The sequence below is a fragment of the Panthera onca genome, chromosome D3 (assembly GCF_046562875.1).
Source record: "Panthera onca isolate mPanOnc1 chromosome D3, mPanOnc1 haplotype 2, whole genome shotgun sequence".
Taxonomy (NCBI): domain Eukaryota; kingdom Metazoa; phylum Chordata; class Mammalia; order Carnivora; family Felidae; genus Panthera; species Panthera onca.
Genome location: NC_138350.1, coordinates 68,731,319 through 68,747,190, shown reverse-complemented (window position 1 = coordinate 68,747,190; position 15,872 = coordinate 68,731,319). Strand labels below are relative to the sequence as shown.

The 15,872-nt window shown below is 46.5% G+C and overlaps 1 protein-coding gene across 4 annotated transcripts in view; it reads left to right on the top strand.

Moving 5' to 3' along the window:
• The window catches only part of MYO5B (myosin VB), a 343,332-nt gene that overhangs the window by 244,835 nt on the left and 82,625 nt on the right, over nucleotides 1-15,872 (top strand). For all 4 annotated transcript variants that reach the window (XM_078435245.2, XM_078435247.2, XM_078435246.2 and 1 more), the window contains exons 15-17: nucleotides 8,721-8,876; nucleotides 9,765-9,862; nucleotides 15,439-15,525. In XM_078435245.2, the coding sequence (XP_078291371.2) occupies nucleotides 8,721-8,876; nucleotides 9,765-9,862; nucleotides 15,439-15,525 (341 nt within the window). The remainder of the gene's footprint in view (nucleotides 1-8,720; nucleotides 8,877-9,764; nucleotides 9,863-15,438; nucleotides 15,526-15,872) is intronic.

Genomic DNA, 15,872 nt, shown 5'->3' with positions numbered 1-15,872 from the left:
TATTGGAGAGCTATAAATAGAGACTTAGGAAGTGCTTCTTTAAAACATGACTTTAAGTCATTAAGAGACTGATTTGTTTCAGGTAGTAAAGATGGAGATTTCTGCCTCCCAGTGTTGATGATAAAAAACAGTATTTTATCTGGGGGGAAAAAAAAAACCTCAAAAGGAGCATATGTTTAAGATTTCTGGGTGGCTCAGTCAAGCGTCTGACTTTGGCTCAGGTCATAGCTCACAGTTTGTGGGTTCAAGCCTCACGTTGGGCTCTTGTGCTGACAGCTCAGAGCCTGGAGCCTGCTTCGGATTCTGGGTTTCCCTCTCTTTCTGCCCCTCCCCTGCTTGTGTGTGCTGACTCCTGATTTTGGCTCAGGTCTTGATCTCATGGTTTGTGAGTTCAAGTCCTACATCGGGCTCTGCACTGATAGTGCAGAGCTTGCTTGGGATTCATTCTCTCTCTTCCTCCCTCCCTCCCTCCCTCCCTCCCTCTCTCCCTCTCCTCCCCCTTCGTTGCTTATACTCTGTCTCAAAATTTTTTAAAAAAAATTAGTTTTTGAACTTGTGTGTTCATTTTCTGTGAGTAAATACCCAGTAGTGGAATTACTACATCATGTAGTAATTTTTTGAGGAACCACCATACTGTTTTCCACAGTGGCTGCAGCAGTTTGCATTCCCACCAACACTTGTTATTTCTTGGGTATTTTTTAGTTCAGCCATTCTCACAGGTGTAAGGAGCTATCTCATTGTGGTTTTGACGTGCATTTCCCTGATGATTGGTGATGTTGAGCATCTTTTCGTGTATCCATTTGCCATTTGTGTTATCTTGGGAAAATTGCCCATTCAGGTCCTCTGAATTAAAAAAATCAGTTTTTTAAGGTTTGTTTATTTGAGAGCGCCCTACAGTGCCCAAGCAGGGGAGGGACAGCAAGGGCTAGAGAGAGAGAATCCTAAGCAGGCTCTCCTGAGCCAAAACCAAGAGTCAGATGTTTAACCGACTGAGCCACTCGGGCACCCCTGAATTTTTAAACACTTTTAAGGGTATTTGGAGTGCTTCCTATTTAAGATCATTTGGTGTTGGTAGTTAAAAAAAACAAAACAAAAAACCTGCCACCAATATTGAGAAAAAAAAAAAAACAGGTTACTATGTAAGAGAGAACTTCTTAGTCAATAAAACAGTATCATCATCCCCTTTCCAATACAGGAAAGTGCACCTCTTTCTTTAACATTAAAAAAAAAAAATACTGAGGCTTTTCCTTCAAAGCTCATTTAAAACCCCTGCAAATGAAATATTTTTTAGCTAAAAAATTGGAGATTTTTTTCCCCAAAGGGTAGCACTGGCCAGGTGACAGAACAGCTGGAAAACAAAATATTTTTTTCATTAGGTTTACAGCTAGGTTTTTAAAGATAAGGTTTTGGGCAAGAGATTCTAATCAAACAGTTATTCGAGCATGTCTTTTAGTTTCATGGGTCTGTTTTGAAGGAAAGGTGGTTTATGTTCTCACAGAAGCAAACAGGCATGATTTCCAAGGTAACAGCTGTGTATACAGCTGTAATTGACATTTTTCTTAAACTATCAAATGGTTTTTAAAAAGTGTTTTCATACTTCTTTTAATCCCTCTTCAAATAGATTTGCCTCAGGCTTCTTAAAATCTATCTATAGACTTAAATAGCAGAGCATGCCCAAGCCAGTATCTTTGGACACTTGGAAATAAGTGACAACATCAGGGAAGTGCTTGGTTTGTTTGAAGGTATTATCTGAGCGTTTTCATAGTTGGAGGGAGCACATTTTCAGAAAGACCCAGATGGATGTTGCTCTCTAGGACTGCCCTACATGAATTGTGGTGGTTATGTTATTGGTCACTCAGCTCATAAATAGACTTTCCGGTGCTTCTAAAGCATAACTGGAGTTAGTCAATTAAAGGGAAAGCTTTCTCGGAAATTCATCCTTTTGTGAGAATTATTAAGCAAGAGCTTGGTGTAACTACTCCTCATTGAGACTTGAGGTTGGTTTATAGTTGCAACACTGCTGAGACCAGGAGGTCCCTGTCTAGCCCAGTGGGTGGATGGGGTTGGGTGGTACAGTCATCAGTATTTGTCTGTTCTTTCACTGCTGCCTATAGCCCAAGGTTGAGCATATGGTCCTGTGCTCGAACTCTAGGTGTCTGTTCTTGGAGTTTATAAAGTTCTCAGTAGAATGTAAAGCCTACCCCTTTTTCCTAGAGTTGATGTCCCAAACTCCTCTCCCTCGCCATCCCAGATATCCTGCCATTTCTAAATGCAATCTCAAGAGCCGAGACTTGGAATTAAAACATAGCTTTTAAAATAAAATGCAGATTGTCCAGACTAAACCTTTGTTGGGTTCTTTCCCAAATTGTAGCATAGGGCCAGGGTGAGATCTTCTGATTGAAGCAACAGAAAGGTGCTTCAATTTTAAAGTATTCCTACTGTTGATTCTGATTTCAAAGTTCCTTGTGTGGTTCTAATACATTCTCCTGGCCTTAGAAGTTAATAGAGTTTTCAGAGAAAAAGCTACTATTCATGATTTCTGTAAAGTAGACTCCTGAAACAGTGTAATCATGCATGTAGGAACTTCTACCCTTGACTCAAACATCTTCCTAAATCCATGTCAGGAAGTATGTGAACTAGAATAGTTTAATCAGTATTTTGTTTAGACATGGCAGACGGAATGAATCTGTGATGTCTTTAAAACGTCGGCTGGCCTTTAGTTGCTAATTATTTCCCTGTGGAAATTTCTCTGTGCCAGTCTGACTGGGCACTTGACACTTCCTCACATGTGCCTTCTCTCTCTGGCATCAGATCCCCCTTCCATCCCTCCTGTGCCCAGACTGTCTCTCCCCACCTCCCAGTCTCTTCTATTTTGCCACTGACCCATGTTTTCAGTTGTTATGTGTGTGTCAGTGAGGACCCACGAATCTTTAAACGAGGAGTTGCTGGATATAAGGTTTGTATTTGGAGAAGACTCTGGCTGATGGGAAGACAATGTTGGGATACAGGTGTGTCTGGAGGAGGGCACTCAAGCTCTAGGCACCTGCAGTGGTCTGGGGGAGCTTGGGTAGACTTCAACTAGGACAATAACATTCTGGTGATTAAGGCCTACTGGACCCCGACCATGGACAGAACTTTGTAATTATTAGGATAGGAAATGCTATGTTGGCAGGCTATCTAATGTAAATTTAGGAAGTTTGGAGGCCCCTGGGTGGCTCAGTCGATTGAGCATCTGACGTCGGCTCAGGTCACAATCTTGAGGTTCGTGAGTTCGAGCCCCTCTTCGGGCTCACTGCTGTCAGCGCAGAGCCTGCTTCAGATCTTCTGTCTACACTTCTCTTGCCCCTCCCCCACCTGTGCTGTCTCAAAAAAAAAAAAATTTGGGAAGTTGGTGGGTGAGGGCCATTTGGGCCGTGTCAAATTTGGAACACCCACAAGGAGGAAGATATGGAGCAGATAGTTGGCACTGTGGGTCATGGGTGTGGAAGAACATTAAGACTGGAGAGACAGGCTGGCGGGGGTTGGGGGTGGTAGTTGAAGCCATAGGTGTGAAGGAGACTGTGCAGGGAACCAGTGTTAGAAAAGATAAACGGTAAGGACCCTGTCCTGGGAAACAGCCACAGGAAGGGGAGATGTGCAGGAGGATGGGCCCATGGAAAGGAAGCTGGGCTGTATGGTCGGGGGAGAGGGCCTCAAAGAGGAGGTGTGGGCCCCTCAACAACATCAAGTAGGACCAAGAGTGAGGCTGTACCCCTTCCAGCCGCTGGATTTAGGAGGTTGGGTCCCCGGAAGGCGTTCTCAGGATCTATTTCGGCAGTGTGGGGGGCAGACCATGGAGTGCGGGGTGAGGAAGGATGACAGAAGGTGGTGTCTCTGGACCCCTTGCCTGAGTTAGAGAGGGAGAGCCAGCTGGACAGGGAAGGCTACGTGTTTAAGGGAAGTAGCCTGGGAACAGGGAGAGAGAGAAAATGCAGGAGTCTAAGTTAGGCTGAAAGGAATCACCTTGCTCAGTTCCCTTATTTTTATGTATCGGAAAATTTAAATCTAGTAGGGCCATGGGTCACAGCTAATGAAGTGGCAGAGTCAGATCTAAAAGGTCTCCTGACCCGAGGTGCCTGGGTGGCTCAGCTGGTTGGGCGTCCGACTTCAGCTCTGGTCATGATCTCGCAGTCTGTGAGTTCCGAGCCCCGTGTCGGGCTCTGTGCTGACAGCTCAGAGCCTGGAGCCTGCTTCTGATTCTGTCTCCCTCTCTCTCTGCTCCTCCCCTGTGTTCGTTCGTTCTCTCTCTCAAAAATTAATAGACATTAAAAAAAGTAAAAAAACAAAAAAAAGAAAAACTAAAGTGTCTCCTGACCCCTAGCTCAGTGCCCATTCTATAGCACCTCACTTCCCAGATACCTGCTGAGCTATTGGCTTTTCTGTCTCTTAACTGCTCTACTGTAGTGCCTTGTTTGCAGTGGACTTCGGTCTCTTTGTTACACTGCAGCCAGAGAGAGCTTTCCCAAAAGATCACTGGTCACTGCTACCCTCTGTTCTATGGGCTCTGGAGCCAGGCTGTCTGGGTGCAGATCCTGGCTTTGCCACTGACTAGCTCTGTGATCTTGTACTCTGAGGCTCTGTTTCCCCATCTGTAAAAAATGGGTTGTAATAACCAAGTGGTTATTGGGAGAATTAAGTGAATTTTCATATATGCTTTGCACCTTCTAAGTGCTCAGCAAATGTTAGCTGCTCTTACTTAAAAAAAAAAAAAAAAAAAAAAAAAATCTTTAATGGCTTCACATTGCTTTCAGGATAAAGACCAAAATGTTCAAGGATTTTGTATGAGCTGGTCTTCCTTGCTTCCCACCCTGCCCTGCTTCACGGTGTATCCAATAGCTGTACTGGCTTTATATGAGTTCCCCCAGATATGTAGAAACTTCCTAACATGCTTTCCTACCCTCTGAATAACCCACTACCTCAAACTTCCCTTCATAAAAGAAGTCTTTCCTAATTTCTGCTCTGGGGCTGTGATTCAGTCATGTGTTTCTGTTGTTTATTTCCTTTGGGATGCTCATCATCTTGTCATTAAGCTTTTAATTGTGGGGTTAATTGATTAGAGTTCACCTTCTATGCTAGATCATAAACTCCATGATCCATAAGAGGCTCGGTTTTTCTTCATTTTTGTGTTCCCAGCCCCAAGCACAGTATTTATTTGTTGCATATTTGGTGGTGAGTTAAGTATTGGTAAGTGAAAGAACAAACCAGTCAATCTAGTTTTTTTTTTTTTTTAATTTTTTTAATGTTTGTTTACTTTTGAGAGAGCACGAATGGAGAGGGGGCAGAGAGAGGGAGACATAGAATCCGAAGCAGGCTGCAGGCTCTGAGCTGTCAACACAGCCCCATGCGGGGCTCGAACCCACAAACTGTGAGATCATGATCCAAGCTGAATTGGACGCTTAACCAACCGAGCCACCCAGGCACCCCATCCATCTATTTTCTTAACATTCAGGGACCTAATGTTTATTTTCTCTTCTTTGAAAGCACATGGAAATGACGAGTTAATAAATGTATCATCTTTATGATGGCACCTGCACAGTTTTAGCCACAGATTTCTTAAATCCTGAGTTGTCTTTATTCCTCTGACAGCCTGAGTACCTTCCCCTATAAAAAGGCAACATATATGATTTTGAAATACCCTGTATGAAGAGGAAGTTGATCTATTTCAAAAATGCTGAGCATAGGAACTGAATTGTCACCTGAAACCGGGAGACCTCCTTAATGATTTCATTGGGGTGACCTCCCGAGCCATCTGGCTGATGACGAGGCCCTATGGTGGGGATTCAGGGAGTCCTTTGCTCAGGACTGTGTAGCTTCCCCTAGTGCTATCATGGTGTCACCAGCCCGTTTCAGCCACAGAAGAGCCCGTAGTGAGGATGGACTTGAGCTGCTTATCTGAGATGATCCTTGGCCTTAAGGTCATTGGTTGTTGCTTTTAGACTGTGCTTCAAACCCAGACCACGGAGTTAAAGAAGCACAACCTTTATTTGCAGGTAGATAGCTGCAGTAAAAGGTGGAAGTCAGGAGCTTCTGATGGAATGCTGGTGAAAAATGAAAAGTGCGAAGGGAGAACGGAACTTAATAGGACACATGTGTTTCCTCCAGCACATGCACGTGCGTGCACACAGTTTAACTGCTTTGTTTGTAACCCATATGGTTAGCTAATGTGTAGTATAAAACCAACTTCTGACCTGCGGTATGCCATTACTTTCGACTCTAATATGGAATTCTTAAAACCTGTTTAACTGGTAATACCTAAGAGTAAGTTTAGGTAGGGGGAAGTGATTTGTTTCCTCTGTTTTAGTTTAAAATCTTCATACAGAAGATACACTTATAACTTCAACTGGCATTTGATGCTGGTTTCCAGCATTAGCTGTTGTCATGCTTTCTCTGTGACTGTGAAGTATCTCTGCCCAGGGCTGGGCTTCAGGCTCAGTGAAGATAGGTGTTTGACCTATGCAATTGCTAGAAATTCCCTTGACGGGCAAAGCATAGCAGAGGTCCTCAAACTGAGGGATTCTCGGTGAGCAGCACACCTGCACCCCCCTAGTTTCTCATGGAAAATGCCTGAAGTTACTGCCAATGGTCCTATGGGTGTCCGCGTGTATTTTGTACCCCCAGCTCTAGGTGCATCACCCTGCAACCCAAGCATGCTACCTGATAAGGTTGCAGAAGCCACCTCTGAGTGAACGAAGTCTCCTGGATCTCACACCCAGTTTCTGGGGCAGGTTGACTGTGCCCCCTAGCACCATCTTTCTCTTCTGCCCAGACACTGTAATGTGCTACTATTGAGACCTCCCACGTTTGTAATCAGATCGCAACTGCATACTGTGTGGTATTTCTGTTTGAAGGACCTACCCTGGACTGTAATATGAGAAAACTATGTGTTGCCTAATATAGCTTCTACAAGTTTTTTTTTTTTTTTAAATTTTTAACCTTTGTTTATTTTTGAGGGAAAGACAAGAGTGTGAGCAGGGGAGGGGCAGAGAGAGAGGGAGACACAGAATCCGAAGCAGGCTCCAGGCTCTGAGCTGTCAGCACAGAGCCCAGCCCAATGCAGGGCTCGAACTCATGAACTATGAGACCATGACCTGAGCCAAAGTCAGACGCTTAACTGACTGAGCCACCCAGGTGCCCCTACAACTTTTCAGAATACCTCTGAAATACTGATGTGGAATATTGATGGGAGTATGCCATTAAATTGTGGAATTTGGACCTCTCCTTTGTAGGATTCTTGGACTTCCCAAACTGTTGGTGTGGTGCTCAGTATATTCTCCACTAAACTGGGACTCAACTTGTAAAAGGTCTGGGAAGTTAAACGCAGGACGGTGTCAGCACAAGTGGACTCTCACTGCCATTTTGAACCTGTAGACTTCCATGGAGATGGTGTTGCCTCTTAAGCTTTCCTTAGCCTAAGACTCCTGCTCTGAATTTCAGGGGATGTTGTCAGCGGCAGGAATGCTTCATAAGTTACCTTTTAGGTATTCTTCCTCCCACTGCCACATCTGAGAATGGATCACCTTCAAATACCAATACTGGCTCCACCAGATCCCCACACTGAAGCCTCCAATAAGGAGGATGTTGTACAGGTGCATCAGAGATAGACTGTATCTTAAGCCCATGTGTATTTCCACTTCCTTGATATTGCTGGTGTAAATGACCAGGATATTGTTCTGTATTGAAACAAACTCTGACCTGGGCATCCAGAGGTCAGGGATCTAGTCCTTGTTCGCTCGCTAACCAGCAGCTCCAGGGAGCCGACATTGGCCACCGTGCCTGGTGCTGGCATGAACAGAGATGGAAGCAGGATTCTGAGTTCGTCTTTCCTCACCTGCCACCTGAAGTTCTGTGGTTCTAACTTTCTCCTCTTCAGCCCAGAACTTGATCATGTAGACCAATTTTTCATGTATATACCCCCTAACAAAATAATAAAACTGGACGACATTTGAGAGCTTATAATATGTTAGGCACTGTATTATATGCTTATGTGGACTCTCTCCTTCAATCCTTTCCCTGGTCCTCATCCTCTGTCAAGAATAAGGCTTAAAGGCTGTGGGCTCAGCAAGCATGGGGCTCAGGGCCCAGCACAGACCTCAGCTGGTACCTGGGTGCATGATGGAGACGCAAAGGAATGATCTGGGAAAGTCCATGGAGGATGCAGGGCTGGACCTTAAGAGATGGGCTTCTCAGGAGGAGCAGAGAGGAGAAACTCTAAATTCTAGGAAATTTGCGTTAGTCCACACAGACACTCTGTACATGTTACTACTAATTCTTTCTTCTCACCCAGCCCCTGGCCACCACTAAACTACTTTCCATTCCCTGGACATTTCTTGTAAATGGAATCATGCACTAGAAAGTCTTTGTGTCTGGCTTCTTTCACTTGGCATGTTCTCAAGGTTTGTCCATGTCACGTGTACAAGGATTTCCCTCCTTTATGTTGTCGGATATTATTCCATTGTACAGAACTTCCACGTTCTGTTCATTTATCAGCTGATCCATACTTACAGTGTTCCCACTCTGGCTGCAATGAATAATGTGGTTATGGACTTGGACGTTCAAGTGTTTGTGTGCATGTGTGTTGGCAGGTCTCTTGGGTATGCACTGGAAAGCTACTTTGAAAGAGTCAAAGTACCATAAAGTCCAAGAGATCTTGTGTTCATTGGTCTTCCTGTGTTTGTTTCTAGTTCCCACTAGTGGCTGATTTGTTTCATGATGACAAAGACTCTGTTCCTGCCACCACTGCATCTGGGAAGGGCTCATCCTCAAAGATCAACATTCGCTCTGCCAGACCCCCTCTGAAAGTTTCCAACAAGGAACACAAGAAAACCGTGGGCCACCAGGTCAGCCTGTGGCAGGAAGCTGTGGGTCGGGGTGTGTGTGGCAGGTCCGGCCTCTCTGCAGATGAAGAAGGGCGGCAGAGTCCGAGGGAGGCCGAAGTGGCCTCAACATCCACATCTTCGGCCACCCAGCTCAGTCCGTATGCGCCTTTTGAAGAAGGAAACTTGGGAAGCCCCCTCTAGAGGCAGTGGGCAGGAAAGAGGAAGGGAATGAGCATAGCCCCAGCAGTGCATGTAATACCTCTGGGAGGACCACACACCTGGTAGAAGAAGCGAGAGGGTCTAGAGTCAGCAGGCTGGGGAGTGAGGACTAAAGAAGCCTGGGGACTAGAAAACCGAGATGCTTTCTGTGGGGCCTTTGTGGGATTTTATGTCCAGTGTGATTTCCAAAAGAAGGGAGTTCCTGCCAAGCCCGAGCAGCCATTCACCTTTCTGTTGCAGGGGATTTGCCTGTTCTGGGCATTTCACTTTACTGTAACAACTTCCAGGATGTCCAGGCACCAGATCTTGGGGCTCCAGGGCCTCAAGTTGAGGAATAACCAGCCTCCAGTCACCATGATGACTTCTGTACTATTTCCTATTATTGACCTGCCTTTCATCTCCTTTGATCTCCATGCTGAGTTACACACGTTGGCAGGTGGGCTCTCCCTGTGTGGGTTGAAGAGCACTCATGTCAATGTGGGAGGGGCTTAATTTTGGATCTACAGCAAGGCAGGAGTGTCAGCTAGAATCTGACCCTGAGTCTCTGTATTTGTCATCCTTGATTAATAATAACCGTGACCATAACAGTATCAACAACTACCATCACCAGTCTGTGAGCGTTTCTTTACGTTTATTACACATCTACAAAATGTTAAATAAATAAGCGGGCGCTGACTTGTGTCTCCCCAGTTCCGTACCTCCCTGCATCTGCTCATGGAGACCCTGAATGCCACGACCCCACACTACGTGCGCTGCATCAAGCCAAATGACGAGAAGCTCCCCTTCCAGTAAGTGCCTGCGTGGGCGGGGCCAGCTGCCTCTCGGTTAGAGTCAGGCCAGTGAAGCCTGGCCTCTTCTTCCTTACAAGTTCAGGTGGAACTGACACGGGCGCAGCCTTGAGGGGGATTCTGCAGCAGGATGAATAGTTGCCCTTACACTTCACAGATGGTTTCCATGCTGAGTACGGTCCAACAGACATTTACCAAGTTCTACCTGTCTGCTATCTAGAAGGTTTCAACGAGATGAGAGGGTATGCTTCCCTAATCCCACGGAGTCTACGGTGGTGTTGAGGAATCAGAGAACCGCATAAGTGTGTCATTAAATGCAGAAATGCCTGTGTCTCATAGCAGACGTTCAGTTCCGAGGTGGGAAGATAGCTGGAGTGGTCAGAGGAGACTTCCTCCACTGGGGAGACGTGACCTCAAGTGACATGTCGAGTGATGAGATGTGAAGATTGTCCTATTTCTCACGTGCCTTCTACCACTGAAATTCCAGTTATTCATACCCACTCTCCTTCCTCCACCCCACTCCTTGGCCTTCTCTGGCCTAAATTCTACCCCTATCTTGGAAATTGTCTTCCAGCTTTACCCATGCCCACATGCTTGACCCCACCCGAATCCATATAGCAGGGACTGTTCAGGGTCTGTGTTCATCTCTGGTTTTTGCCAGGTTCCAGACCAGTATTTCTGAATGCCTGCTGCATTTTCATTGACTCACATCCAGCATGTCTGAAGTCAGACTCCTTGCCCCTCGAGAAATGGTCCCTCTTTGGTCTCTTTTGTAGTAAATGGCATAATTATTTCCTGACTGCTCATTTACCCACCACCAAACCTCAGAGTCCTTCTGGACCAGTGCTGTCCAATAGAACTTTTTGTGATACATGAAGCTGTTCTATAATCTGCATTGTCCAACATAGTAGCCACAAGTCTACCACACGTGGCAATTCTGTGCTTGGAATGTGGCTGGTATGACTGAGGAACTGAATTGTCATTTTAATTATATTCAAATGCCTGTAGCTGGCTGATGGCTACCGTATTGGATAGCATAAACCTTGTCAAAGGCCCATAGAGTCTACTTGAAGTTTTCTTAGGTTGGTGTCCCTTTTCTCTTCTGTCACCTTGTTTTAGACTCTGTTTCTTGCCTGAAATACTCCCCTAAGCCTTGAGAACAGTCTGTCCCTTACCTCTGCAGCCTCTCATTCCATTGCCATGAGCCACCACACAAGTTACATCCCCTGCCCAGAAGAGGTATAATTCTAAATTTTTGAAGCACCTTATTCCCGGCTTTCTGACTTTCTTTTGGACCTAGCATAATTTCTTTCTGTGAAATAATTTTTTTGGCAATTCTGTCAGTATCTGAACTACCCCCTGCTGCTCCTATTATTTCATAAAATTTGACCTATACTCAGATGGGCCTTGTGCTGGAAAAGGTCAGGAAGACAGCCTTGAGTCAGCCTTCCTTGAAGCATGCTGATTGTTGACTCTTTTCCTTTCCTCCACATTTCCAAGAAGTGGTTAGGAATTCCCCCCTTGTGGCATCTGTGTACCAGCTGACTCCAGGAGAAGAGAGGCTATTAGAAAGGCAGCAAGCGTGAAAGACTTTGATTATGTGTGAAGGGCAGGAGCGGTGTGCAGGGCCCCCAGAGGAGAGTCGAGGGTTGGGTACCAGCTCTGCCCTCAACCAGCTGCGACCTGGGGCCGTGGGTTCCTCAGAACCTGGTGCCTGCCACTTGCTGTATCTCTTGCTGGGCCTCCCCTCAGATGAGAGGAGATGCTGGGGGCTTTCAGAATACAGTGTCTAGTCCTAATGGCCCATGTTTCTAAGACCTTCCGTTGCCTTCAGGACTGAAATCATCCTTGTAATAAAGTGGGGAGAATACTGAACCAGGTCAGAGCACTTGGATTCTAGATTCAAACTGAATTGTTTGGCTGCTCCAGGAGCTAGCCCTGTACTGTTGGCCTCACCTGCTAATTGTGGTTTAAAATGATCATCCTGATGAAAAAATTCAAGGAGATAATGTAGATTATTTGTGAGAAGTATAACAAATTTTGATGAGTAGAACCTATAACATCGTCTAAAATAAATATACGATGTTACTGACATTCTTCTAGAAGGAGAGTTCTGTAGGCCTCCTCCCATCGCCTCCAACTGCTTTCTCAACCTTAGGACCCTTGACATTTTGGGCCAGGTAATGCCCTGTTATGGGGGGCTTTCTTATGCATTGTAGTATGCTAGCAGCATCCCCATCATTGTGACAACTAAAAATGCTTTAAGATGTTGCCAGGTGTTTCTTGGAGGACAAAATGACAACCCAGTGGAGGACGGCTGTCCTAGACTAAATGCTTTTGATAGCATCTCTTGTAGAAAAGTCTTTTTTCCTCTGCTGTTTCTTTTATTAAAAAAACATTCATCATACCCACTATTCACTGGACACTGGGCTAGGACAAGTGAAATGACAGACCTGCCCCTCATCCTTCAGGAACTGCCAGTCACAGATCAGTGTGGAAGTGCTACAGGAGCAGAGAAGCGAGAAGGTGGTTAAGTGTCCAGGGAGGAGGTGGCCCGGGGGAGTGTGATAAACCTGGGGTCACTGGTGGGAGGAGCTGGCCAGTTTCCTGCGGGCCGGTGCCCTGCTCTCAGCAGTGGACATTCCTGAGCGTCCCGGGGTCCTCAGGTATGACTCAGCACACTGCAGAGCCTGAAGAATGGGTGGGAGCTGGCGGTCTGTGCAAAAATCAGTAGTGGCGCATGACTGCTGAGGGGGAGCTGGGTTCTAAGCTTCCGGTTCTGCGGAACCTGCACATTCATTGGGAGGAGAAAGTATAACCCTGCATTTCGGCAGGTTTGACCCTATATTTCTTTGGTGATTTTGCAGTCCAGAGTTAAGTGTCTCTTGTCCTCACTGTGGTCCTCCAAAATTTACTAGGTGGGAGGGCTGATTTTCCACTCACCGTCACCTCGTCACCTCGTAACACAGGTAGCAAGGCTCGTGAAGGGATGCCATTGACAGTGAGCATTCTTTACTCTTGAAGAGATGAGATAAAATACAGAAGGCTGGGGCATGTGAACAAGGAAAGAGGATGGCAGAATCTTTTTGGTTAGTGTCTGCTTGTTTCCTTTTAATAGGGTTCTTTTCTGTCGCTTAGTCATTGCAACAAACCAGTGAATGACAGTGGGACAGGTATCCTCTGCTTCTGTTGGAGAAGTGAGGCAAAGCTACAGAGAGATTGTGTATTGCCTGGACGGGCACTAGCTGTTGGCGGCCCGTACCAGGTTTTCTGGTTTGCCCTTGCTCTTTTTCCCCATCCCGCGGGGAAGAGAATGGTGCCAGCTCTGGAGGGAAGTGGGAAGACCTTTGTCTACCCACCATGGCCACAAAGGACGAGCGGTCACCGGTGCTTGCTACGTGTGCTGCCCATCCCCCCACACACTGCAGAGGGAAGCAGACTCTGGCCTGGAGATCAGGGGTGCAGAGGCAGAGGTCTGCAGCCCACAGAACACCTTCCCCAAGGCTCAAGCCCATCCACCGTGCTTTCATAACTCGGCCCAGCCGGCCACCTGGCAGACGAGAGAAGCAGACCTGTAAACAGCAGAGCCCATGTTGCTGCTTAGACTCCTCACTACTGCCCCGTGTTGGTTAAGGTTTTTCTTGGGTCCCGGAACTGTGGTGCATCCTGGTGACACCTGAGACAAACTACAAAGGGGATAACCTAGTGAAAGGCTCTGCACTTAGGTTTCCTTTTGTTTTCTTTCATCCTATAAGCTCTTCCACAGAGGAGCTTTTTGCTGACTTTTAAAAAAAAAAAAAAAAAGAAAGAAAGAAAGAAATTAACTCCTGCAAAGTAACAGTCTTGTTGTTCAGGACTGTGCAGACTTGAATGCCCACTTGTCCGGTACATACTCAAGTGCCAGGGGCACCTTGGGGCTGGAGGAATCAGGCAGACTTTATGGAGGAGCTGGCTGTCAAAAGTGGCAGGACTTGGGCAGATTTTGAAGGGAGGCAGGAGGAGGCTGTGGGTGACTCCCAGACACCGAGCCCCAGGACTGACCTGGAACACACAGAGTTCCTGGACTCCAGGTCGGCTCACGGTCTTCAGTCACTCAGAAGGTGCCTGCTGACCCAGGCCGCCTACCTCAATAGACTTCTGGGTTCTTGGTGTAAGAGACCAGCCAGCGCTAGGACCTGAGCGGTTCATACAAGTAGATCTGAGGGAAGAAGTCTCCCGTGGAGAGCTCTGAATCTGGGTGTGGCAGATTCCAGCCCTGATCCATCCTGCAGAGCTCCAGAAGCTGCTGGGAAGAGCACACCCAGGCTTATCTGGAGGTGGCAGACAAGAGTAGCACGAGGAAGTCCCCCGGGGTCCTAGAGATGAAGAAGCTTCCTGTTTCTCTGCCAGGGCAGACAGGTTGCCCAACAGCTTGGCCAAGGTGTGTGCTAAAGCACACAGTGTGATCCCGGGAGCTGGGCCTCAGCCCTGCCCACCCACTTCCCAGAGTGGAAGGAGAGCAAGACGCATGACCCTTGGCTCTAGCTGAGCTGAGGAACAGCCAGAAAGAAAGGGAGCATTTACTTCCCATCCCTCCTCACAGAGTGGGACAAGGGTCTTAGCAAACTACAAGTGGGGATTAATTCCAGTTCAGCTTAGTACTTCCCCCATGAAGACGCCCTGATGACCTCAGCTGACGCTGACCACTTTCCCCCTGGACTCTTCCAGCACTTTTACCATGGTTAGTTATCACATGCTGTTTTGTATGCTGCTTCTATATACTCCTCCAATGTGGACACTTCGCCCAGACCACGTCTGACTGCCGATTCTACAATATCCTGCTCAACTTAGGTGTTGGAATAAATACTGGTTTTTCAGTGTTAAACAGCATTGTAGAGGCATATGAGCTGTTGAAGATGTGGCTCGCATCTCTGAAGACAGATGGGAATATAGATTTCTTTTTCGTAATGAGGCAGCTGTCATGAGAGCAGCTAGCGATGCCTGTGTCCTAAAGTTGTGCCAGGTGGTGGTCTAACTGCTTTCATGGGTCTTTATGTTTAATCTTCACACTAACCCTGAAGAAGGGATACTGTTATTATCCCCATTTTATAGGTGAGGATATTGAGGTGACGTTGCTTTCCCCAAATTACACATGCAACTTGTCAGGGACATGTCACAATTCACATCCAGGTCTGCCTGGCCTGAAACTTCCCCTTTTAACTCCTGAGCCAAGTACTGCTTGTGGTGGCAAGTGTCTATGATTTGGCTTTTGAATGAACACAGGTGCCCCCATGGATGGAAATAATAAGGGAAGGCTTAGAGAGGAGGCAGGAATGGGTCTTGGAGGGTACACAGAATTCAGGTATGCAAAGAAGAGATGTATCCCAGGTAAGAACAAGAACTTGCATAGAACTTAGGTACTGAAATCATTCATGCACCTGCCAGTCAGTGTCTTTTAGTCTGTGCTTCGCCCCTGACCTTGAGATTAAAGTGCATGATGGTCTGTCTCCCAGTGCAGGAAGAAGTCATCTTTCCCTTTCTCCTGTTCCATTTCTTTGCCAGCATGGCCATTTATGGAATGTCTTACTGTTTTGCAGCTTTGACCCAAAGAGAGCAGTGCAGCAGCTCAGAGCGTGTGGGGTGTTGGAGACAATCCGAATCAGTGCAGCCGGCTACCCATCCAGGTAATGTGCCCACCAGCCATGTCCTGGTGGGGCAGCCAGAGTTTGGTGCCCTAGGAAACCTGTTTATGTGCTGTCAGCCAGAGACTGATCCTCTGTAATGTTCCCAAACACTGAAGGTCCAAGCAGGATACTGACAGAAGAATATCATTTTGGTCTGAGAAGTATGGAAGTCAACAGCAGTGTCCTCTTGGGCAGCTTTTCACGTTTAAGGCTGGTGTTGGTCTGGGCATTGAGCTAGCTAGAGTTGCAAAGGGGATTTCTGTTCCCTTTACTTTTTGGTTCTTATTGTGATAAAATGCACTGTTTATTGTCCTAATCATTTTGAAACGTATAGTTCAGTGGTGGTA